A 25,306-nucleotide genomic window follows, 5' to 3' on the forward strand; every position below is an offset into this window, starting at 1 on the left:
CGTCGATCTCCGGCGCTGTGACGTCAATAAAGTGAGCACTGAAAATTCTCTTCTATGAGATAACGTTGCGTTTTTACTACTCGGCGTGTTTTCACTGCTTTTTCTCAAATGCCAAATCGTTGTGTTTGCTTTGGGTGCGATTATTCGGATAGGGGTATATTATTTTTTCCGAAGAATCCTGTTCTTCGAGAAAAATGGGCTTCTTTTGTAGGTTTAAAGCGATTGAATTGGAGCGGCCCAACGTCGAATAGCGTCGTGTGTTACCGGCATTTTACCAACGATGATTTCGTTAATAAAATGCAGTATGATGCACAATTTGCAAAGAGGTAAGTTTCATTCAGTCATCTTAACATTTATTCGAGACATGGTTTGAGAATAATTATTGTATGGGCTTGAAAATCACTGTTAAAAGGGTCGCATTTTCAAGTCCAATTCAAATCAATAAAATTTATTTTTTCCACGCGCGGTATCCAATTCATAATTTTTTATGTCAAAATGCCGTTTAACTTTTGTTTGCTAAGCGTGATTGTAAAACCATGCCTTCTAGGTCAGCTTACATCGTGTGACAATAGAAACATCTTTTCATTGAACTACTACTATAGGCCACAGTGCATTGGCCATCGTACAATAGGCTTTTATTGTCATTGTGAGTGCCTTACTTCACTCACTAACTACAATAACAAAATGAATATTTCACGAGCCTTGTGAATTAACGGTTGCCTTTTGCTTGAAATAGATTGTTGCTGAAACAAGGAGCCGTGCCATCGATCCACACTGTGATAGAAACCCCTGAATCTACATCTCAACCAGAGGATTTCTTCTCGCCACCACGAAAGCCTGGACGAAAAGTGTTTGAGAAGAGGGAGAGACGGCGAGTCATTGCTGAGACTGAGAGCCAGGTTTTGCATAATCTTCAACCAAATTTGGTAGAAGATTATGCAAAACCTGGTGAAGATGACGGCGGGGAAGTGTATGCGGAACCCGGTATCAAATCAGAGTTCGAGGCGACAAGAGAATTTGCTGTGCAGGCTGAACCGGATTGTAAATCTCGAGGTAGGATTTTCATGATGGTATGGTGTATCATTGTCATTCAGTTTTGAATATATCACTGTAATCATTGAATTTCATGTTATTTAATGATAATTTTTTCTAGGGATGCAAACGCTGAAAGAAACTGCACAGGTGAAGACCAAAATTGTGTACCGCATCAAACCTAAGATTATCTACAGAACGCCATTTAAGGCTCAGCGTTCAGTTGGAATCCAGGAAAATGCATTGAGTGAGTATTCTTTATTCAGTCTATATCGTATTATGGTACGGCTTGTATTATGGGGTTTTTTATGATATCATCTATTCTCCCTATCTATTTAATCCTACTACTGTGATTGGTCTGTTTTAGCCCGAAACATTGGTATTCAATGTAAGCGACCTGCTGAAGAACTTACAAATACCTCAAAAGCCATTTGTATTGGAGAAGAATCAGATTTAGGGAGTGACAGTGAAGATGATGACTATCATCCAGATTCGGCAGAAGAGTCAGAGATGGACAGTGGCTCTGAGGATGATTCTGAAGGCAGAGTTATGTTTGAAGAAATGAGGTTAGTAAAGTATAATATTTTAATCATGAATGATATTTTCCTTTCTTTTGTATAAAACTTCATTTATCATTGCAGTGATGAATCGGATAAGTCGTATAAAGACCAAACCAAGATTATTGTGTTCCAGTCAGCAATTCTGCAGCTGTTACAATACTGCCGGCGCTGTGGAAGAGAGAACCAAGTTTGGAAGAGGCACAGAGGAACAATGTTGACTGTCAGAACAGATTGTTTGAATTGTGGTGAAACTACTGAATGGTCCAGCCAACCAACAGTTGCTCGAGGAATTCCTATATTGGATGTTTTAGTAAGTGCCATGGTTCTTTTAACAGGAAGTTTGCCCACAAAAGTTTTTCGACTGTTCAAGTAAGTTGCAGTAAAAACAATACTTTCAGTCTAATCAAACATAATTTTTTAAAGTTATAAATGTAATGGTCAATCCAATTTCAGTTTCATGAATATAAAGGCTCAGAGTACCAGGACATATTTCCGGTACCAGAAAAACTATCTTCACGATGCTGTTTCATCTGTGTGGGAAGCAAGTAGATCGGCACTTGTCAACAAATTACCAGGGCCACGATTGCTTGCTGGTGATGGACGTTGCGATTCTATGGGTCATTCTGCTAAATTTGGAAGTTACACTCTGATGGATTTAATAACTAACAAAGTGATCGCGTTTCAACTTGTTCAGGTATGTCAGAACCATAAAATCTTGCTTTTTCCTGAATTTAAAACAGAGAAAGGTTTACGTCTATCTTTGTTATTGATTTTTATAGTCGAATGAGGTAAAGAATTCAAATGCAATGGAATTGGAAGGCTTAAAGCGTTGCCGAATACAGATAGGAAACCTGTAAGTGATGGCATTTATTTCGGATATGCACATTCAAATTACTAAATGGACAAGGGAAGTTTGGAATGTAGCTCACTATTATGACTGCTGGCACGTTGTTAAAAGTAAGTTCAAAAATTCTTTGTGTAGAATTTACATATCACTCACGGAATCAAAAATGAGACGAAATACTAATTTTTCATTTCAAGGTATAACTAAGAAACTAGAAATAATGTCAAGGAAAAAGGAATGTGAAGAAATCAAGGATTGGATAAAGTCAATAAAATGTCATTTGTACTGGTGCGCTGCATCATCATCACCCGGGGATAAAGAAGGCATCAGTAAAAAATGGTCATCAGCAGTCACACACATCCAAGACAATCATGAAGACTGCAGCCATGAACCCATAACATCAGAAAAGAAATGGCTTTATCCAGGTAAGATATTATCTATTGCAACTACTGAATCAGAAATTATATCTAATTTCATGTGATGAAACATTTGATGTACTATTTACAGGATCTTTGGTTGGTGATTCTATGCAAAAATATCTGACGAATACACGGGTTATAAATAAAGTGAAGATGATGTCACCATACGGCCAGACCAGTAAACTGGAGTGTCTTCACAGTTTATTCAATCATTTTGCCCCGAAGATGATTCAGTTTTCTTACAATGGAATGACAAGCAGGTAAGCAAAGTATATAACAATTGAGTGATTTCTATTTTTTCATACATATGTCCCTGCTAAGACTTATATCAATGTCTTATGTCTTCTCTTAGGTTACAAATAGCTGCCCTACATTTCAATGAGAATAGTGACAGAATACAAGGCACAAAGATTGATGGGACAAAAAAATATAGCATTGTCTATCCAAAATACAAGGACACCCACACATTACGAAAACTACTCACTGATGCCACTTATGGTGAATATTAAAGTCATTAACTAAACTTATGTAAATAATTCATTACCAAACACATTGTTGGCTAACAGTGTTTTTTATTTCAGAATATGTCGACATTTGCTGGAACAAGATACTCGAGGACGTGGAAGAAGCAGATAGGCCGAGGAAAATAATCACAGTACCACCAAATCTCACATCAAACAAAGAAAAAATCACCAAAGAGGAAGCCATCGCAATGCACAGGACAAGATTCAAAAAAACTAATAGATGATTGAATGGTAAGTCTCTTGACATTTGTATTGAAGGTATAATTTCATTTAAAATTGTAATACATGCACATGAAAACATGACAATTATATTGATTTTCTTAAAAAATACATTCTTTTTAGGTCTGCGGAAAAATGATGACCCGAAGTGATGATTTAATTCGAAAAATAATGTACGAAGAAATATATTTGAAATTTGGCCGTTCAAAGATACCGAGTACGTTTTATTTCAACATCAGGAATCATGATATATCTTGTATTCGTTTTATAATTCAACCTAAAATATTTTTCATGTCTTTTTCAGGTGATAAAGACAAAATATCTACATTTGCATGGGAAGATTAATGGTGAAACTACAAGTCTAAGTGAAAGTTGTAGACACCAGTTCACTCAATAAATGATCTGTAGAAAATTGATAGGAAACTGAAAATAAAATTATTGATCTGCTTAAGCATAACAAAACTGCTCCTTACTTGAACAATTAATTGCGATCAGATGTTTAAATTAGAACTCAATGGATTGAAAGCAAAACGTTTTATACATTATAAATATGCAATAAAATTTATATTTTATATCTAAGCGATGTCATTGTTTTATTAAAATATCTGTAAGAAAAGCACAAGTTAAAAAGAATATATAAACATCGTTAGAATTTTTAAGTTGAATTCTTCTATTTTAATTCATTATGGTCCATCAATCGACACATTACGAAATCCTTTATATACATGGTCCTCCTCATAACCGTCCTCAGGGAAATGTGCGCGGATGCACGAAACGACACAAGCAGGCAAAATTCTCCTATTCTCCTTGCCCAAATATCCCCAACACCACCGAACAAATGATCTGTATGCTACATGTCTTAATTTCGCATTTGCTGGCCCTTCAAAACTTTTCCGTCCGTACTGCCGTTTGAATTCGGTCCACATCAGCTGCAGGACCCAAGGGTTCAAACAGATCGAAGCGAAAGCTGCTGTGTCCGTCATGCAGGTCTCTTCATTTTGTCCGGACTCCTCCCAAACCCATTCCAGTCTTCTTTTCACGACATCAATCTCCATACAGCACACACACTCTTGCTCCGTCTCTAAGATCTGACAGTGTCCACATTGGCACCTAACAAGATTATCCATAAAAATATGTTTAAGGTATGGATATAGGTATCTACTTGTTGTAAGCCTATGCTGATGCAATGCAGTGCAAGAATAGTCCAGCAGTGCCAGCACAACGACGTTGAATCGCACTGAGCTTTTGAAACGAACATGATAAGATTCTCTCAACTTCGCCAACAAAGCTCAAAAACCTATAATTAAATCTACGGCTTAATGAATCTTAAAATATATATTTTTAAGTTAATTGTTATATGAACATACCACTGATTCAGATTATCCAGCTCCAAACGGTTTATTCGGCCTTCGTCGTCGTCTCCCTCTGCCTCCGGTCTGGGTCCATCGCCGTTTCGCTTCGGTTCTGCCTCTGGTTCGTATAAATACGGCCCGATCATTAATTCCTCTTCGTCACTTGTTTCCTGCCATTCAAAATCACTAAGCGATTCATCTGAATTTGATGCCGAAGTGGCATTAAATTCAGATGAATCGCTCCCATTGTCCGATTCTCTATTCATTTCTATAGACGCCATTATTGAGTCGCTGCCTTTAATGACGTAGTTCTATAAATAGCCCGCAGTACACGTGTTTTTCCGGAACGATGTAAACAAAACGAGGCGCGCGAAAATCAAAATCATCAAATATCATTATAAATTGAAATTTTTTCCGATCTTTCAAATTGTCAATCTCAATAGTATACTATAATGAATCATTTTATTCCAAAAGTAGAAAATTCTTGAAAAAGTGTCAGTTACCCTTTAAGTTTTGTAAAAGTGCATAGGTCTTCGTTTTAGTCATGCATAGTTTTAGTTTAGCAAATCGAATATAATAGAAATCGCACATTTATAGAGCTGTTTTACATGATTGTGCCCACAGCTTAGGCCTACTGTAATTATATTAAGCCAATCAGATTCGCTTTTTCATTTTAGCCCTTTTTATTCCATTCATCCATGAAATTTTCGTCGGCAATGATACAACAGTAAACTTGTAACAAACCAGTGTGTAACAGGGTTCGTGCTGTAGCTGAGTCTAGTTATGCCATTGCAGTTTAGCTTAAAATATTCATATGAAATTTATCCGGATTTTCAGCTTTTCTGCTAGAATTCAAAGTCCCAATCACATTCAATGTATTTTCTTCATTTTTATCATTAATCGTGTACAATAAATCAATACATCTGTGAGTTTGCCCGCCCCACAGTTTTTTTGGAGTATGCTCACTTCAATATTTTGTCAGTTTGGTTTGTGTGCGATGTAAGATTCACGTAGGCCCCTATTTTCTCTGATGAAACGTTCTTTGGCGGCGGTAACTAGTGCCTTCATCATACTCCATCTCTCCATAGCTGCCTAGCCTAAACAATTACCGGTGTACAGTTTTCCTTTGACCTAGCCTCGATTTTCATGCCAGTCATAGGCAATGGAGTGAATTTAAATGCTGTAGTTTTCACATGGAAGGATTTCCAATTGAACGTATAAATCATACTTTGAGCATTATCCATTCTCAAATTTCAAAGTAGGCTATCCGAATTTTGAAAATGGACCTCGTTTAAATTTTTATCGGTTTTTTGAAAATCTGATTGCAAAATAGCAGATTTTAAGAGCCAGTCAGAGGGCAAAGTCTCCATCTAGAATCTGCAGAAATCAGCAGTGTTTCACGTGACCCTGTGGTATCGGCTACTGTTTTTACTTCAGGATTTTATTTTTAAATTAAAAATTGAATCCCAAGATCGATTCCTGTAAAATCCTGATTTGGTTTTTGGGAGTTCTTAAATGCACTACAAAAATATCGCAGACAATTGTGCAAGGGTTGGGAAAAATTGCTTTGTATCAAATCGGCGATAGGCATGGATGGCCTTGATGTGCTCATTAGTCAAGGTGCTTGTATTGCAAATGCAATCAGATTCTATGCAAGGGAAAATCCAATCCAATTTTATTTTATTGAACAAAACCTCATCCATTCCGAATTTCCTTTCATTACATTCAAATAAATGAGATGAAGGAAGAAGTTTGATCTGAAGTATTAGTTGCTGCCATCTTCCTGTCAATGTTACTTGAAAAAAAGATTATTGTACTGTGTAAATTTCATGTGAGCTGATTAATATTATGTTAATATGAACAAGAAAGAAATTCTAGAAATGGGCTTGCTGACATGGTTGTACTGAAAGCTGGCTTGGTGGTTTTGTATTTCTGTAGTAGAATTAATCGAACTTTGAACTGATTATTTTTAAAGAGCCAAGAGATCGGTGTTGTCGGTGTTACATCACTACATGAAATGTTACACACGGGGACTGGGAATCGGAATGGTTTTATTGTAGACGTGGACCAAGTTAGTGCAAGCTTTTGGATAGTTGTTATTTGAATATTGTATTGTTGATAATTGCTAGATTACTTATCGGATTGTGTTGAAATGATTTTGCATAGAAACATTTACAACTGAAAGAAAAAGTGACTAACTCGAGTGACTTCAGGTGAAGAGAAGCGAACACGAAAATAGATAGGAGCCACGATTTTTCTTTTTGAAATAATAAAGACATTAAGCAAGAATAAGTTGCACTTCCTTCAAATGACAATCCACTACGATCATCCGATTAAGTTTATTGCCACCATAGACTACCGCCCCCTGGCTCTTTGGAGACAGGGAACCAGTCTTCAATTCAATTCAGAATCTATTTTACCAAAAAGCGGTTTTTAAGTTTTAGATATTTAAACTGAAAAAATATAGATGTTCATACAGAGATATTTCAAATAGCCGCTAACGCAAGCACCCAATGAAAGTAAAAGAAAAAGAAAATTAAAATAATTTTTCAAAAACGTGAAAGTAAATATTTTATTGTGAAATTTTAATTGTGTCAATAAAGAATGAATTGAATTGTCGACAGCACTATGCCGCGCATGAATACCAATTTCAAGACTGATCACGCACGCTCAACCAAGGTTGGTATGCGCTGCTGAAATAACAAAAACGAATAAACAAAATCATAAAACAATGAAAACGACAACGGATATAGCCAATATACGAAAGGAACCTAGATTTTATTACTGCATTAAATGTGTGTAAATATCAGACCCCAAGAAAGTTTCTAACGAAAGTTATCGACTCCCCAAGCAAGTTATCAATCCGTGTGATAGCAATATGGGCTTGCAAGCATGCAAGCCCACGAAAATCCATTGCATTGCGATTCACAAAAGAATATTACTGGCTAAAGTGCCCCGTGGGGCCGATGTGTCTTATTATTGCATCAATGAAGTCAATTTCAGATTAAAAAATCCTTATATTATATAAATGATAATGAATAATCATAAATCAAGTTTTATTTTTACAAATCAATTCAACTCGTTTAAAATCTCATAGGGCTTAGAGAATTTTGAAATGAAAAACAAAGTATCGTAATCGATGCCATATGCTGTGTTATATGCAGACTGAGGCAATCAATTCAGTACTTAAGTAAGGCCACACAAAGAAATACCCTAGTTTCTCGTCAGATTATCATTTTTTTCCTGGAAACTGAAAGTGACGAGGCCTGGCAAATTTAATTTTTTTTTGCTTTTTGAAATAAAAAAGGTGAACTAAAAAGGGAAGTTTTAAATGCAAAAAAACTATTCAACTTTAAGGAGCTCCCTAAACCTATAAAATCAAGTATATGATACATTTAATTGAAACTGAGACAATCATTTTCGGTATTTTCACGCTTCCTCGAAATGAAGTACGATGAAAGGAACCTGCCGCTGTTAACGAATAAAAACCCACAATAGAATTTGTAGTAACAATTTATTTCCTCACAGTTTTGAGGTTAAGACTAAACCTCATCTTCAGAGGAACAAAAATACTATGTATTTTTGGAGATGAGGTTTAATTTTAACCTCAAAACTGTTAGGAAACAAATTGTTTCTACAAATCTACTGTGGGTTTTTATTCGTTAACTACGTATACTGAGATTTAGATCAGTTCACCACTGCCGCTGTTGTTAATGCCAGAGTAAAATGCGGATAACCAATACGTAAAGGATGAGCATATAAACGCCCTCAGAAAAAACACTGTCGTACACTATAGCCTTCGGTACAGCTATGCGGGCGAGCGGGTTTTGATTTTTATTTTTAAAAAAGTTGATTGATTCTTTGCCGATTAGATACTTTTTTATGATGCAGGTGGCATTTGACTTTCTTGACAAACTATGGTTTTTTTGTGTGGCTAAATGATGTATGTATATGCACCCTAGGTTAAACATATAACAGTCATTGTCACTATCAATAAGTAATATGTCTGTATATATTGTACTAACTTTCTTATCTGTGCTATTCTAATAAGTCTTCAGTTATGAGTAAAACGTCTCTCAAACGTTGGCGGCGTGTTGACAGCATTTTACGTCGTGATTTGATTGCCAACAATGATAACAATGATGATGCTATACTGCGGTCATCCGATGATGATTTTATAGTTGGAAATGATCAGCCTGTTCTGTAGTACTCATATTCTGACTCAGATGTTGTTGAAGATAATGATGATGATGGTGATGATGGTGATGATCATGATGATGATGACGATGATGACAATGATGGTGAATCATATTCGAGCTTATCTGATAACGATCAAAATGAAAACAACAATGAAGATGATGCAGGTCCATCTTTTCGAGATAAATTAGCGATGTGGGCAGTCAAAAATAGAATTAAACGCACTGCTGGTAATGAACTATTGGGAATTCTGCGTGAATCTGGACATGGACTTCCTGGAGACCTTCGTTCTCTACTAGAAACGCCAAGAAAGGTCACCCACGAAGAAAAATGTGGTAGAAGATATATTTACTTTGGTCTGGAATGTGGTATAAAAAATGCCTATCCGAAATAGAAAATTTAACCACAAACTCAATTTGTTAACGTAGATGGCATTACATGAAACAAGTCTACCAATACTCAATTTTGGCCAATCCTAGGCATGTTTAACCGATGTGAACCATTCATTGTGGCTTTGTTTTATGGGACCCAGAAGCCGAATAATGTAGATGATATTTCCATGATTTTCTTGAAGAATAGTCAGCGTTGAAGGATACAGGAGTTATGTATAATGATAATTTGTACCATATATCCAAAACTGTTTTTGTGTGTGATGCACCTGCACGTGCATTTATCAAATGTAAAGTTAGACATGCTGGGTATTTTGCTTGCGGTGTGAAATCAAGGGTGAATATAAATCTGGAAGAGTTGTCTTTTCTAGTCAAGAAACAATTGAAAAGAGGACAGTGGACAAATTCAATTCAATGGTACATGAGGACCATCGGGCACATGGAAGATCCCCAATCATTGATGCTGGGATTAACTGTAATGACAATTTTCCGCTTGATTACATGCACATTGCATGTTTGGGTGTAGTAAAGTTGAAAATATGTAGTATGTTGAAATATTTGAAAAGGGGTCCTCAGTTAGTGCATCTCTCAGTGAGGCAAATCAATCTCATATCTGATTCATTTAAGTCATTTCGTCTCAAAATTCCATCAGAATTTGCACGTCTGTCGAGAGTTTTGGATGAAATCGAAAGGTGGAAAGCCGCCGTATTCCGCCAATTTATTCTTTATACTGGACCAGTTGCGCTAAAGAACGTTCTGAAACGACCACTGTATGAAAATTTTTTGTCATTAACTATTGCCTTATCAATCCTGTTAAATGAAGATGAGCTGGTACGAAATGCGTACATTGGATATGCCCAGGATCTTCTGCGTTTTTTCACGGAATGGGCAGAGAATCTCTACAGTGATGTTTTTATGTCAATAAATGTGCACAGTATACGGCATCTAAGTGATGAATGTGTGAATTTGAATTGTTCGCTCCGCTTTTCCCTTTGAGAATTACCTACAATGTTTGAAAAAATCTGTCAGAAATGCAAATGGACCGCTTGTGCAGGTTTCAAAACGCTTAAAGGAGAGAGAAAAAAGAGGTGTTCAATTAAAACGGAAAGAAATATCTACTAAGATAACTACACAAGAAAAAGATCGGTATTACTTAGTCGGTGATGATGAATACGCTGCTGTGGAAGAAATACGTCCTAATAGGCATGTGTTATGCCGTCCATGTAAGCAACAGGACGAGCTTTTTTTATCACAGTGTGATTCGAAACTATTAAATGTAGTTTTCTTAAGAAATAGGAATCGACATACACGTAGAGTATGCACTGTCAAACACATCCTCGCTTGCCAGGGGTCAGGTATCACTCCCGAACTCGCTTCCACCAGCCCCCTGGCCTCGCGGAGCGTGATTCCATTACTGGCGCTATAGCGATTCACGTCATATATCGATTTGCGAAATACTTCCTTGTTCAGTAAAACGTTCGGTGATTGGTCTATTTAAAGGGAAAACCAATAGAAGCCTAAAGTCGTTTGTTACAAGCGCCGTGATTGGTACGACCGGATTCTGGTCGGCTAGTAACGACTCCAACGACTCGTGAGGTCAAGGGGTTCGGCGAACAGCTTTAGCGTAGTGGGTTCGAATCCCTTGACGGGTGAAGATGTGTCAAACAAGGTCATGTGTCTACCTCACGACGATGGTTATGTCATGGTTCCATAACTTCATCGAGCCTTTGAGTAAGAATGCACTTATCTAACAGGTTATTTGTGTACTACTGATATATGTCAGCCCTTTTAGAAAATCTAAAAAAGTGATATAGTTATCTAAGATGAAGTTTGATAACAGTATACATACTATTATCAAACTTCATCTTAGATAACTATACTAATACAAATAAGTTTATTGTTGATGATTATGATATTAAGGAATAATATTTTGAACATATCACTTATCAAATTGAATTTACCAGCAATCAAACTATAGCCGATGTGTTGATGACCCCTCATCTAAAAAATTACTTATCAAAAAGTACATGAACATTTATCAAATTGAAAATGGAGTCATGAAATAATATGTTTAATTATACGAAATGAAATAACTCATTTTAAAAATGGAAATTTTATTTTTCCTTGATCGTCTTAAAAACCTGCTTGCGCGCCTAGAACTAACAGCTGTTGGCGTGCCCTGACAAATACGTATCTTAACACAGTCAACCTCACGTAAGTCTTCCAAGTTGGGGCCAATCAAATTTATTCGACTGACACAATGTATAACTGGTGACTAAGTCAACAGAGGAATTCTTGCAAAATTTACGACGTACAAATTATTATACTTTCATATTAACATTAACTGTTGCATAGCCACACGTTTAAAGTGTAGACTTCACCTGAGCTGTATTTATTTTACTTCTTTCTAACCATTCATATTTATTGGGAAAAAAGCAAATATGGACTACGGATCAACCTTGCAAAGCGCCCAAGTGACATTGTACGCAAGACTTATGAGCGTGCCAGTAATCAATAGACTACGTGACCTTTTCAGATATTTATCTTGTGTCGTTTATATTCCTGCTGTAGAATATTTGTACGCTGTGTTTCAGATGGTGAACTGGGTTAGATATGTACGGCAGGAAGGAAGTCGAGCAGAAGAAGGAGTAGCCCCAGAGAAGTGGATAGTGGCTGATAATCTTGTTTGGCCCAATAAGATTGATGCCACAAAAGAGTTAGATTCAATGGCCACCCCAACAGATAAATAGCGAAAATTTCCATTAGTTAAAATAAGTCGAGTAAGTCGAGTAAGTAAAATCTTCTGTGCCCAGGTTTCATACATTTCGTGTATCTATGGGTGTGAAATAGGATAAATATCATTGTTGAAGCCAGTTGGGAAGAGCATGAAATTGTTGGCAGGGCTTGCTCTACTTATCGATGAGTCCCTAAAACTCCTTGATTCCCCAAACACTTCTAAACTAGAAATGGTTTTAAAGGTTTTTGAAACTCCTTTATTTTGGCAAAATGCCCAAAACTCCTTCAATTTTTAGAAAGCAATTGGAAATGTTAGTAGTTGTATGCCCAAATCGATACAGTCAATTGGCACCAGGATTCTTTACCATTACCGAATCAAAAACTGGTTTTTGGTAGTGTTAAGTCTAACAAAATGCTACCTTGTATTTCCTGATTGTCCACGTCACTTCTATACACCACAATGAAATTTATAATCAGGCCAGTTCTGTAGCTGCTGGTTATGTCATTGTAAGCTTTATCGTGATTTAGAAAAAAAAATTAACAGGGATGGGAATTTCCTGCGGATTTCGGTTCCAAAAGATATTGAAGTTTTCATGAAAATTGCTCCATAATACTTAACGTGTAGAATTCTATTTTAATAAATTCACTTTTGCATGGTTTGCAGCCAATATGTCAGTTTGTGAGGATTTTGATGAAACAACGGATTGTGAAAACCGTGATGAACAATCGTGCAAACGGAGGAAATTGAAAAAAAAAACATTTGATGACTGTTTAACCGATACAGGTAAATGATAGACAATGAATGAGAATCAACCAACCATATGATCATGAAAATCATCAAATGAAACTCAAACGATGATTTTATCTCTAACTTTGACCAGTCAACAATGACTGAATATTTTTTCTTAATCAAATGTTTTTTCAAATGTGAACATCTTTTTTGATTAAGAGTAGATAATAACACCCGCATGCCTTTCTTTTCTAAAAAAAACTGGTTACGTAGTTGTTTGCTTTCGTTAAGATGAATGCATTCGTATTCAGTTAGACCCTTTATGGCTAAATGGTCAAAGGGTGTACGGTACAATGAATCTTTGTGCAATTGGTTGGGACTAATACCCTGTTCCTATTTCAAGGTAAGTGGTGCAGTTTCCAGCTTCCTTTTGTCAGGGTTCATACAGATCAGTATGTGCAGGGAAAGTGGGGGTCTTTGCATTTTCCTCTGAAATCTGGGAATTGAACAAATTTGAGATTTAGAGAAATTTTTCCCACTTACGTAATCTGCTGCCATATGTTCTAAACATTGAGCTGTCTATGATCAGTGTACGCATTATGTCATTTAAATAACAAACAGATCAGTCAAATAAACTTATGAAATGACTATTTGTCTACTAGTCTCTTGAATTGATTGATGTAGGATTAGGATTGAATAGAATCTGTAGTGGTGAATATGATACTATAATTCATGTCGTGATTGACATGGCTAGGTTAAACTTAATCTGAGGCTGTAGCGAATAGCCACCTTAGCGCTAATGTGAGTGCAATCTCAAACTGAGTCAGTTAACTATGCGCTAGGGATCATTCAATAAGTACTAATTTACCAATTTTGAATCCCCTAGACATACCATGCGCATTCATACATTTTGCAGCTACATCTGTACACAGGGAATCGTACCTGATGGCATCGAGTCACAATAATTATCATTGTTATTCTTTGATATTTTTGCAGATGACTTAGAATCGGATATATAAAATTCAAAATAAGTCTGGGTCAAGTGTCTTTTGAGCACTAGAACTCAAGACACTTCCTTTAAAGAATTACATATGTATTGAAAAATTGCAAAATGAATTATTTCATTCAAAGTGGAAAATAGTTCTAAAATTAGGATAATCTACCAGATTTTCCTCCCTCTTTATCTGAGAAAAGGGCCTAGGACATAGGCCTATAGGATAGAACATGATTGGTCGTAGACCTATCCATATCATTAACTTAAATTGTTTCTTGTAGATCGAGCTTCTCGGGTTCAACTTCCGAAACCCCCGGTTAAACTTATAAGGCAAAGTAAGTGGTTATACCCGAAAATAAGGATAACATGTGACAGAAGTAAATCACGTAATCATGTTGAATATATTTCATTGTCTTCCAGGTGCGTTTTGTACAAAAGCAGAGACAACATTTTCTCAGACTAGTGATACTCTCTCAACTTAGAGCGGGGGCATAATGATGTTTAAAACATCTTGGTTTTTCATCAAAATTCAGCCATTACATATATTCATGTAGGTTACCCATTATAACCACGTGCCGGTAAATGTAGTATCACTATATCAACAATTTATTTTGAGACAGAGAAAATATTGAGGATAAAAACACAGCAATATTTGAGAAAAATATGAAAATATAATTATTTCCAAAATAGACTACAGAAAATACAATAATTTTCATGTTGTTACAGTGAAAATGGTGTATTTTTCGAACCATCATAATACCTAACAAATTTTTCTCATGTTTGTGCTTAAGACTTATTTAAGTCAGTAGGAAAATTACTCAGAATTATTCAGAATGTATGAACAAATATACTTTTAAGTATATTACTGGCAGTAGTACTTTTACCCTTTCATTCAATAGCTTGTACTTGTTTTGACTTACACACAGTAATGATTACCATTTAATTATAGTCTGTTTAAGTTTACATATTACTTAGAATGTTTTATACAGACACAATTACATGGTACATATATGTCACATTATACATCCCTTCGATAATCTTTACCCTGGAAAAGTGGCACATATGCACATTAGTTGATTAAACACGTTAGCTGTGTTACATAAGTAACATTGACCTGATTGTACGGTTTATTCTGTAACTTATGTTCTTTACAATGTCTATATCAGAACCATAATCAAAAGTAAAAGTGATGCTCTTCAGAAGTCATACATGCAATCCAGCTCTACTGGCTGTAATAATGCTCACCTTAAAACAGTGGTTGCAAAATACTATATTTTGCACAGTACATATACTTGCAGGTTTCACGAAAAAGTTAAATTCAAATTTTTGGTGTAGTTGCTGAATTGGTAACTACATGTTTTCAATGAGGACAACAATATAAACTTAACTGATTTAAGCTTAGACTTTTTCATGAAACCGGAACCTGCAACTACAATTGCAGAATTTGCATGTACATAGAAAATAAAATCTAACAGTACTTTATTAACAGCCAATATAACAGCACCTGTGTATTTAGGTCCTACTCTATAATAAATGGTTACTCTACAATACGTACTACAGTAGACCAGCAACTACTGTTGCATATATTGTATTAACTTTAAACAATCAAAATTTATCAGTACTGTTAGGCTTTAACAGCACTGTAGTATATGACATACACTAGTCTAATGCCACCTACTTGGTAGCAATAGGCAGTGATGGTACAATAAATTAATCAACGAAGTCAAGAGTTGGCTTCTTTGATTGTTTTTGATAAGTATTTCTCTTTTTGGAACCTTGTTCACTCGCAGCTTTGGTTCCCCTAATGTTGTGACTGAGAAGTGGATTTGATGGTGCTACTAGTTGGAAGCTCGTCTCTGTGACGAGTGGCTTGGCTAAATTCACCATATATGGATTGATTAGTAATACTGACAACTGTATTGCCTGTCATCATAGTGTTCAATTTTCGAGGTAGTGTTGGGATTATGTGTCACAGTGTTGATAGGTTTCCCACCATAGAAGTCAGAGAGCAGAGCTTTTGTTATTTCTAATTGAATGAAAGTGTCATCTTTGTTGTTAGTTGTGCCAGGAATGTTACTTTTGTACCATCTTCATCTTCGACAGCATGCAGAGTTAGGCATGTTTCAATGGTTGGTGGTTGTACAACCTGTATTGTAAGTATACTAAAAATTTTATTAAATGCAATACACGATTGGAGCTTTATGAAAAATTGTACTTCTATACTTTGAATTGAATGTGTACAGGTATGGGTCAGGAAATATTCATATCCTCTGACATTTAAGTTTATATGCATTTACACTATCTGTATATATTGTGGGGGCACTCTCTGCCCATTGGCATGTGGTCAGTGGGAAATAGGATGGATCACTTAGACTTTCAAGGAAGTCCTACTGGAGAATTTCAACCTTGCTATGCAGAAAGTAAGTTTGTGGTAGACTGTATGCAAGTTATGAAGAAAACTCTGGGTTTCAAGGGTAAACAGGTAGATATAGATAATAGATCCCACTGAGTAAAGTTTTTAGGAAAATATATCACGTGTAACATGTTTTTTTGAAAATAGTTTACACACAAAGTTTTATAGTATGGTTCTTCTTCATTGATCACTATGCAGGAATCCAAGCTATGCTATACATTTGAGTGGTGATAGACCATGTTGATAAACGAGTGCTTGAAATTCCATAATTCAATTTGTCTTAACCCGATTGATGCAGGCAATCATGATAGCAGTAATTGGAAAGAAGACAGTAATTATATGCTTATAATTTACATACCTCAATGATAGTGGCTGAAGTCGTTGCCAGTTGTTTTTGGTGTTAAACTCGGACACAACAACATCACAAGTTTGTACATGTTCGCCTGTTTTTATTGGTGACTGGGCATGTCTTCTCCACAATGATACGTTGATAGATGCACTTCGGTCTTGTACATGTATGTTTCGTAGTGGTATATTACTATTTCAAACAAACAAAAGAGGTTAGAAATACACATGAATAAGCTACTTAATATATGTATTTTGCATTGCTTACCGGTAAATATATTATATATTGCTAATATCAAGAGTTTTACTAGTGCAACTTCCTAAACTTATATACAATTTTTTTCCAGAATTATAATCACAGAACTAAACAAGGTAATCAGTTATTTCTGACAGTAATTATATAAATATGATAATTTCTTGGACTATTGTCACAATCACTAGGAGCACTGCATGTGAAGATTATGTGGAAAGGTAATTTTTCCTGGATATTGCGTAGACTTTGCCATTCTATGTTTGAGGCACATGATCAGCAAAATATATTACCTGTATGACAGTTCCTGTCACGGTCACAGGACTTTTAACGGACTTCTGGAAGCATCTTTAATGGTGGTACTTGTTGTAGGAGCTGTTGTTATAAAACCAATTGCTTGCATATGGATGTCGACAGGTACTTCAGGTGCACTTGTTAGGGCTATGGAGGAATTTTCATTGATTGATGCAACACTGTTTGTTATTTTATAATTTCATAGTATTATTCCATTATTTTCCTTCAGATACTCTTTGTGTTTCATTTCTTGGAATATCATAACCTTCATGCAACCTATGTGATCAGCTACAGCCATTTTACTATCAGCAACCTTAATAACGCTCACACGGAGTGGCTTTGAGTATTTACCAGGTTGCTTCTTACATTTAACATCTGAAAAGAATTTAAGATAAGATAATTGATTAGAAGAAATTACAATGGCATAATAATGCTGTTAGTAACATTTATTGGTTTGCATTCATCATGTGTCATATAGATAATACAAAAGACTAAGATGGTAAACGATGTTTGGCCGCAAAATACATAGCAGTTATTCAATAATAAGCCAGATTGGTTTGTGATCACTGTAGTACGATTCAAGAATGCCACACTTGACTCTATTTGTGAACACTAAGTCTAAATTGGACATATAATCTGTGGTTACTTGTGTTTGGATTTGTTTGTATTTTTGGAATAAGGCTTTATTGAATTTGGTTTGATTACTTATGTTAAACCAATTTAGATTAAAGTCTCCTAATATGACAGTGGTGCATACTGGGTCTAATTGACTGGATGCTTGTGTCATGATAGTGTTTAAATGTTGAGTGTCACATGATTTTGGTGATCTGTAGAAGGCAAAAACTTGAATTGGATGCAGTATCATGCTTGTCTTTATTCGAAGTAATACAGCTTCAATGTTTTCATTTCTAAACAGGACACGGTCATTTTCAGATAATTGAAACTTCTGTATATGTTCAAGCCTTGGTATGGTCGGCCTTTTCTGGATGTGTCATCATAACGATACTGGTAAAAATTAGGTAAACTGTAATCATCACAAATCATTTATATACTTGTGTAAAGATCGACAATTCAAGTAGACCACTACTTTGCCCTGAGTGTAAGGGATTTCCATTTCAAGTATCAATAGATTATTTCTGAGACGACTCATTTCTGAAATGACGTCATTACTAACTTTAATTTTTGACACATCAAAATTAAGTACATTTAGGTCTTCCAAGTCTCTTACTCGACTAAGTGCTACATAATGTATATGTGAATCTGCACGTCCACTGAAATCAATAACAACTTCATCAAGGGTACTTCCTTGGGCTCGATGAACAGTTTTTGCTGCAGAGGCCCGCAAAGGAAATTGGATGCGTTCAACTGTTGAATTTTGATTACGGCCAACTTGGAATTGTCTTTTCACTGGCATGACTGGAGTCCATTCCCTTGAGATTTCACCTGCGTAAAGATGGTTGTTAGCTTTCCGACACTTTTTGCCAATCTTTTTCTCTAGTAGCATCCATATAATACCAACTGCAATTCTGTGATTGGGGTCAAATTGTGGTGGTAACTGTACTAATTTTATAGTTCCTGCAGAACCAATTGTAAGTCCATCGTCAGTGTCTATGTTACAGGCTAATTCATAATTTAGACCTATAGCAATCTGCAAGTATTTTGGCAACTGCATAGTTTTTCGCAGATGTGTTGGTACTTGGCAGAGCAACTGTTTGGCTACTGCATTTGAGACATTTGCAATTACATGATCTTGAGCAGTTATTTGCTATTTTTTATCAGTATCAGCATTGATGTCATATACTACACTGTTATGATGCAGTACGTTATTATTTGTTAGGTATAGATGTGGCAGCAGTTGAACAGACTGGGCTGTTTCTATACTGAGGACTCTAGTTTGTAGAAGCTGTATGTCTTTGTCTGTCTGTTTTCCCTCTCGTAAACGATTCAGTAATTCTGCAAGATCTGCACTGTCTTTTTGACGTACTAGATCTAGTAATTCGAACATCTTAAAATTATCTTGCCATAGGTTTGGTGCAAGTGGGGCATAGTTTTGAGTCAGATTAGCAAAGACGTACCCATCTATTACAGGTTTTAGTTGGGAAAGGTCACCTACACAGATTAAGCGTTCTTGTAAGCGTTTACATATGCATAAGCCTATTTCCAACCATACTAACTTCATCTATAATGACAAGGTGCAAATCACTATATTTGCATCGCAGTGTGTTCAGATTATCAGACCGAAGTTGCTGCCATTGAAAATGCTGATTGGGTAAAATTTTTAATGCGTTATGAATTGTGTTTTCACCAATGTGGAAAGCTGCTTTCCCAGTATAGGCGCTAGTAGTAAAACGTTTAGTTTTGTGAAATCAGTACCTGCTTCTTCGTTGCAATGTTTGAGAACAGATTGGTATAACATTGCATTAACAAGGTGCTTTTTCCCAACACCAGCTCCACCAGAAAGAAATATATTGAAATACTGACTGTTTGTTTTGATGGGATGTAGTATTTCATAGAAGAAGAGCTTTTGGCGATCATTGAGACTTTGTATTAATAATAGGAACTCTTTATCAGACATTTCTTTTTGAACTCTGTTGTCTTCTTGGTTTTGAAGATTGGATTGGAACATTTATTGTGGATCTGACTGCAGTGACCTATTTATATCTGGACCTATATCTGGAAAATGAGAAGCGTGCGAAGGTTGCAGTGTAGCATACATGACACTATCTATAATACCTTCATCATCACGTGAGGCTGTTGTGTGTTAGGGGCTATTACATCCCAGGTTTCCTAGAATTTCTTCATCAGCTAGCTGATTAACGGCTAAATCAACCATTTTTGCTGCAGGCTCATACAAGGTGATGTTTTCATTAATGATTAGTTGTTGTTGGAGATATTTTTCTTAAAAGAATTGAAAAGGGTGAATTAGATCTTCTGATTCTTTTCGCCATGAAGTCTGTAATAATTCTCGGGTTCAGTGTCCTCATTGTACCTAACATAGTGCATAATCCGTGGTTTCTGTCGACGTTTTGGAATAAGTTTCTCATGACTGATATCTGTTTTATCATCATTGTTGAGATCTGCATATGTAGTTGGTGACTCGGCAGGGTAGCCGTCTTTTGTGAGAACTCTTGATGGCACCATATTATTTTCACTATGATTATAGTAGGATGCATATTCTGCCAGACATACATTTTCTAGATATTTGGGTCTCTTAGAATATTTGTCAATGAGATCACATGATCCTATATCGGTATCATCATCCTGCATGTTGTCAATAATATTTGCAGGTTTTAACAAATGAACGCGTTTTTCTGGTTCACTTGTGTTAACAAAAATGACCGTTCTTGAGGAATTTCTCAGTGGTACAGGAGATACACAGAATCCTGTGCAAAAATTTCTATATTAAGAAACTTATTGCCAATTATTCTGACCTTCTGTTTTATGTCAGATTGCTCTTCAAGCGCTTGCTCACATGCCTTTGCCAATTACTGACTCGTACATCCGTAATGTACTGTACATCATGATTAGCTTGCCATGCCTGTAGGATGGATTTATTATATGGATTTATAAGATTCTCATTCAGTGATCTTTTAAGAAATACAACAGGGCCTTTCAGTTATGACCTCAGAGTAAGAATATAATGCTCAAGCGTAATGCCAAGTGTATTGAGAAATTCGTCGTATGATGATTCATTTTTATCTTTAAGCGACGATGTCAACGTTAATTGAATTTTCTTGTGAATTTCTTGATAAAAAGCAAGCTGTTCTTTATCCAATCTGACAAGTTACATAACCTTTCACTACTCTCTTACAACTCCTAGAATGTCTATGGTTTTGTAAGGTGACAAGGTTGTCCTCGTTGTTTATCTTGTAAATTTTATCACAAGATACTACTTTGTCTATATATTCAGTAACCTTATCTTTGTATCTTTACCATAGACAGGTGCATCAGAAATCCACAAGAGCATTTGTATATGTGGGGAACCACGGTGCTGGAATTCTATGCGATAGAAGAAGTCAGCTACCTTTCCCAGGGATGCTGTAGGGGCAAACAACACAAGTTTCAAGAAGCACTGCTCTTGATAATGGAAATGCCTAGAACATGTAACTGGATCGGCCTGAATAAGCCTACACTTATTTTGCCAAGACATGTTTTCCAGGTCATTATTAGTATACAATCAGTGATCAGCTATCTCACCTAAAATCCTCAGCAAATGCAACCTTCTGATTTCTGCAGAACTTCATGTAACAAATAATGTTGCATGACCAAGTTGCCGTAACATTGCAAAGAGATCTTTTTTGCCTGCTCAAAGTAAGGCAGTGTACCACGGACAGTTTTCAAAACTCTAAAGCCTTCATTGAGGTTAACTAATTGTTTGCTTTTATCACCTTTGAGATCTTTTGCAGTAGATGCTCTACCATTTGTTTTATATTTCACGCTGCAAGATGTACCCTTCAAGTAACATCTTCATCTGCAGATTTTTTCTTTTAAAAAATAAATTGTCAACATATTTACAGTTTCTTCTATCACTACGACGAACCTCAGGGTCCAGTTCCACAGTTCTGAGTTAAGATTTGACCCTGGGTTAAAACATTGAAAATGAACTAACTTTAACTCAGAGTTAACTCTAAATCACAACTGTGGAACTGGGTCCTGACTTACATAATTCACTATAGTATATGTTGCTCTCTCTATTGTCATTGTCCAATCGCTTTTGTCCACAGAATATACCTGGAAAAGCGAATTCCTCTGACTGACCTGTTTCCTCAATGAAATCTGGAGATGACAACATTGTGTCATGAATGCCTAACAGTTGTTTTTCAAGCATAAAATCAGTATCACATTCTTCATTCCTAAGCTGATCATCTGATGACGCTTCATCATGTTGTTTTCTTTGTTGATGATCCGTTTCAATATCAGACGAAATATTCCAACTTCTATCAAATGTGATATTTTGTTCTTTAAATAGTTCACCATGGGTTGTGAGCCATTCTGCTGGTATCCTGACCTTTTCAGGGCCTATATTTTCTGTAGCAACAGAATGTTCATACTGTAATTTTCGTTTAAGTTGCACTTTAATTGTTGCATTTTGGTCTTCCATTCTTGGTAAGGAAGTTATAGTTTGCACTATGTCAGCAGGAACATTAACCATGTTACCAGTAAGTTTATATTGGTGACCACAAACAGATTCTTGAATTCGCATGAAAGGTAAACGTGGAGAAAGGAGACGAAATTCAAGCTGATGCAGGTGTTTCACACAGGTTTTGCAGACCCATTCCTTTTTGTCAACACTTAGCCATCCATCGAGACAAACATCTAATAGTTCTTGAGGTGCTTTCTTGATAGAGGTTCCAAGAACAACACTATGACTATAGAAGAGCTGATCACAGGAAGAGCAAACATATAGTTGACCTTGAGCTACTGGAATGATTTAATAGAGTCATGATTAAGTGTAGATTTATTGCATGCAGATTTTCTTTTACGATGTGCCTCAGTGTTGACCTTTTGTCCAGCAACTTTATAAGTAATGTTCTGCCTTTGCTTTTGTTTTCGTAAACGTGCTTTCTCAGTTTTTTTCGATTTGATCTTGAAGATAAGTTGATAATGAGTTATTTGCAGATTGCATTTGTGATGATGTAGTAGAGAAAGGTAAAGGTCGTGAATTCACAATTGTTATAGTAGCTGGAGTTATTTGAAACAAATCCTGATGAAAAGATAAAATCCCACTGTTTACAGATTAAAAGAATTTAAAAACCAGAATTTATTTATTAAATCTAAAATATTTAAAAGACACGACGTTTCGATCTCACCCTAGAGATCATCGTCAGGTGTGAGAAATAGACTAAAAACAGGGGTATATATACAGAGGAGGACAGGTTAATTGAGTAAATTGGTGAGTGAGTAAATAATTAGTGTTTGGCAAGGCATGAAGTAATATACTTAGAAAGAAGGGAATTATGCGGAGAAAAGCCATTATTTAAATTGGTACTAATATCTGAGTGACGAGTAATTAGGGCAGACTCAACTATGTGGCGTTTAGTGTAATTGCTGGAAGTTTAAATAATTTCGGCTTTATCAAAATTAAAACGATGACCAGTGTTCCAAACGTGATTGAACCATTTTAGATTTAAAGGGTTAGTGACAGTTTTTTCAAAGTATGCATTTTTCAAAATATTTCCCTGTAAAATGATAAATGTATCATGTGTGAACTTAATAAAATTGGTTTCATGAATGTAAAATGTCGCGTTAGTCAGCTACAGGCTTTTAAAAATCGCGCGTTTTGACGCGTTTACGAAAGAAAGTTGCATCGGCAAGTGAGTAGTGCTGACGTCACGTCGTGAAGGAGATTGGAATGCGGAAGTAAAAATACGCCGGTTCCCGTGCTAAACCGACACGCACACAGTACGTTTTTAAGTTAATATTTCCAAGGATGCCAAGACGCTGTGTCTATTACGGATGCAGTACATCTGAAAAAGATTTGTTTCAATGGCCGGCGGATCCTGTACTAGCAAAAAAATGGACAAATTTCGTGTGTTTGAAACGCATTCATTGGAAGCCAGCCGACGCCGGAAAAACACGTAGCCTACTATGTGCCAGGCATTTCGACGATGGTTCTTTCTCGAATCTGATGAAATACCGAGCCGGATTTGCAAAATGGTATATTTCTGAATAAATAACTCACTCTCTTCTATAATGCATGCAAAAATATTTGTCTTAGGCCTAAATGAAATGAATCCTTTGTACAACTTCAATTCAAAATCAAAATATCTAACAAAACAGCCCACCACAATCCTATTCCCTTTTGACATGTTTCGAATCACAATGAATGAATAGACTAGCTATTCACCCATTGTAATGATTTGCTTTATGTTACTCGAATTGAACCTCATTTTTAATAGATTTTATTCCTAACAAAAAAGATAAACTAATGTTGATAAAATGTTTATTTCAGGTTAATTCTAAATAAAGATGCTGTTCCAACAATCCATATCCAAGACACTGATCAATCTGAGAGTCTAGACACAGAAAAGAATATGTTCTCGCCACCAACCAAAAAGGGCAGGTCTGCATTTGAGAAAAGGCGACGAATCGATATGATCAAAACTCTCGGTAGTGATTGTAATGAGGAAGAAGAAACCAATCTACCAAATGAAAGTGACTGGCTTGATTTGGACAAATCGGTCCAGACTGAATTTTCTAAGAATTCAATTGGTATGTGTAAGGCATAAACAATGCATAATTTATGAATTTTAATCTGAAAAAGGATTATTGAATTGACAACATGTGCCGTTTTTAGGGATACAGACTCGTAAGTGGGTCCAAAGATGTACGCGAAGACATACGTCACGTGTCAGACGATACAACCCAAAGCGGTCGATTGGCATACAGACGAGAAGGTTGTCCAGGCAAAAAATTTCAGAAATTGAAGAAAACCACACTACAGCCTCAGATAGTAGCAGTACAAGTGCGGATGAATCTGCCGACTTCAGACCAGATTTTAGTGAAGATCACAAGAATTAAAAATTTGAAGAAATGAGGTAAATTTTCATTTTGAGGCAGATCACATTTGTATTTCATGATTGATCCTATGAAACATTTCAAGCATAAATGAGAAATGACCGGTTACATTTCAAGAAAAAATTATATTCTGCTAGCTTCATCCACCCAAAAAATTTGAACTTCATACATGATAATTAATTCTACACTTTATTTACATTCCAGAGATGACAGTGATAAACAGTTCAAAGACCAAGAGAAATATATTGTGACTCAGTCAAATTTGTTCAAACTATTTAGAAACTGTCATATTTGTAGTAGTCAAACTAGCGTGACTAAAAAGGTTGTAGCATCACATATCGAGGTAACCAGTGTATGCTGTCACTGCGGTCACGTGACCAAGTGGGAGAATTGTCCGAAAGTTCGTGGTATTTGTTCACTAAGTTTGTTACTGAGTGCACTCATAGTTTTAACTGGTAGTCTACAATCTAAAGTTCTCAGATTGTTTAGG

General features: G+C 36.0%; 3 protein-coding genes across 3 annotated transcripts; 2 read left to right on the top strand and 1 right to left on the bottom strand.

Annotated features, from left to right (window-relative positions):
- Positions 1–297: 297 nt before the first annotated feature.
- Positions 298–4,150, top strand: LOC141898972 (uncharacterized). The gene is made up of 13 exons (XM_074785122.1): positions 298–326; positions 737–1,053; positions 1,154–1,279; positions 1,400–1,598; positions 1,674–1,961; positions 2,046–2,286; positions 2,372–2,445; positions 2,575–2,861; positions 2,944–3,115; positions 3,208–3,353; positions 3,422–3,610; positions 3,722–3,815; positions 3,903–4,150. The coding sequence occupies exons 1-11, from the start codon at positions 298–300 to the stop codon at positions 3,601–3,603; spliced, it is 2,061 nt and encodes a 686-aa protein (XP_074641223.1). The 3' UTR covers positions 3,604–3,610; positions 3,722–3,815; positions 3,903–4,150.
- Positions 4,151–4,232: 82 nt separating this feature from the next.
- LOC141899739 (P2X purinoceptor 7-like) lies at positions 4,233–5,323 on the bottom strand. Its single transcript, XM_074786219.1, has 2 exons — positions 4,966–5,323; positions 4,233–4,708 (listed from the first exon to the last, which is right to left on the bottom strand). Exons 1-2 carry the CDS (start codon positions 5,229–5,231, stop codon positions 4,282–4,284), a joined length of 693 nt encoding a protein of 230 aa, XP_074642320.1. The 5' UTR covers positions 5,232–5,323; the 3' UTR covers positions 4,233–4,281.
- Positions 5,324–23,686: 18,363 nt separating this feature from the next.
- LOC141898973 (uncharacterized) lies at positions 23,687–24,819 on the top strand. Its single transcript, XM_074785123.1, has 3 exons — positions 23,687–23,955; positions 24,251–24,510; positions 24,596–24,819. The coding sequence occupies exons 1-3, from the start codon at positions 23,729–23,731 to the stop codon at positions 24,817–24,819; spliced, it is 711 nt and encodes a 236-aa protein (XP_074641224.1). The 5' UTR covers positions 23,687–23,728.
- Positions 24,820–25,306: the final 487 nt, after the last annotated feature.

This window comes from Tubulanus polymorphus, chromosome 2, assembly GCF_964204645.1.
Source record: "Tubulanus polymorphus chromosome 2, tnTubPoly1.2, whole genome shotgun sequence".
Lineage (NCBI taxonomy): Eukaryota > Metazoa > Nemertea > Palaeonemertea > Tubulaniformes > Tubulanidae > Tubulanus > Tubulanus polymorphus.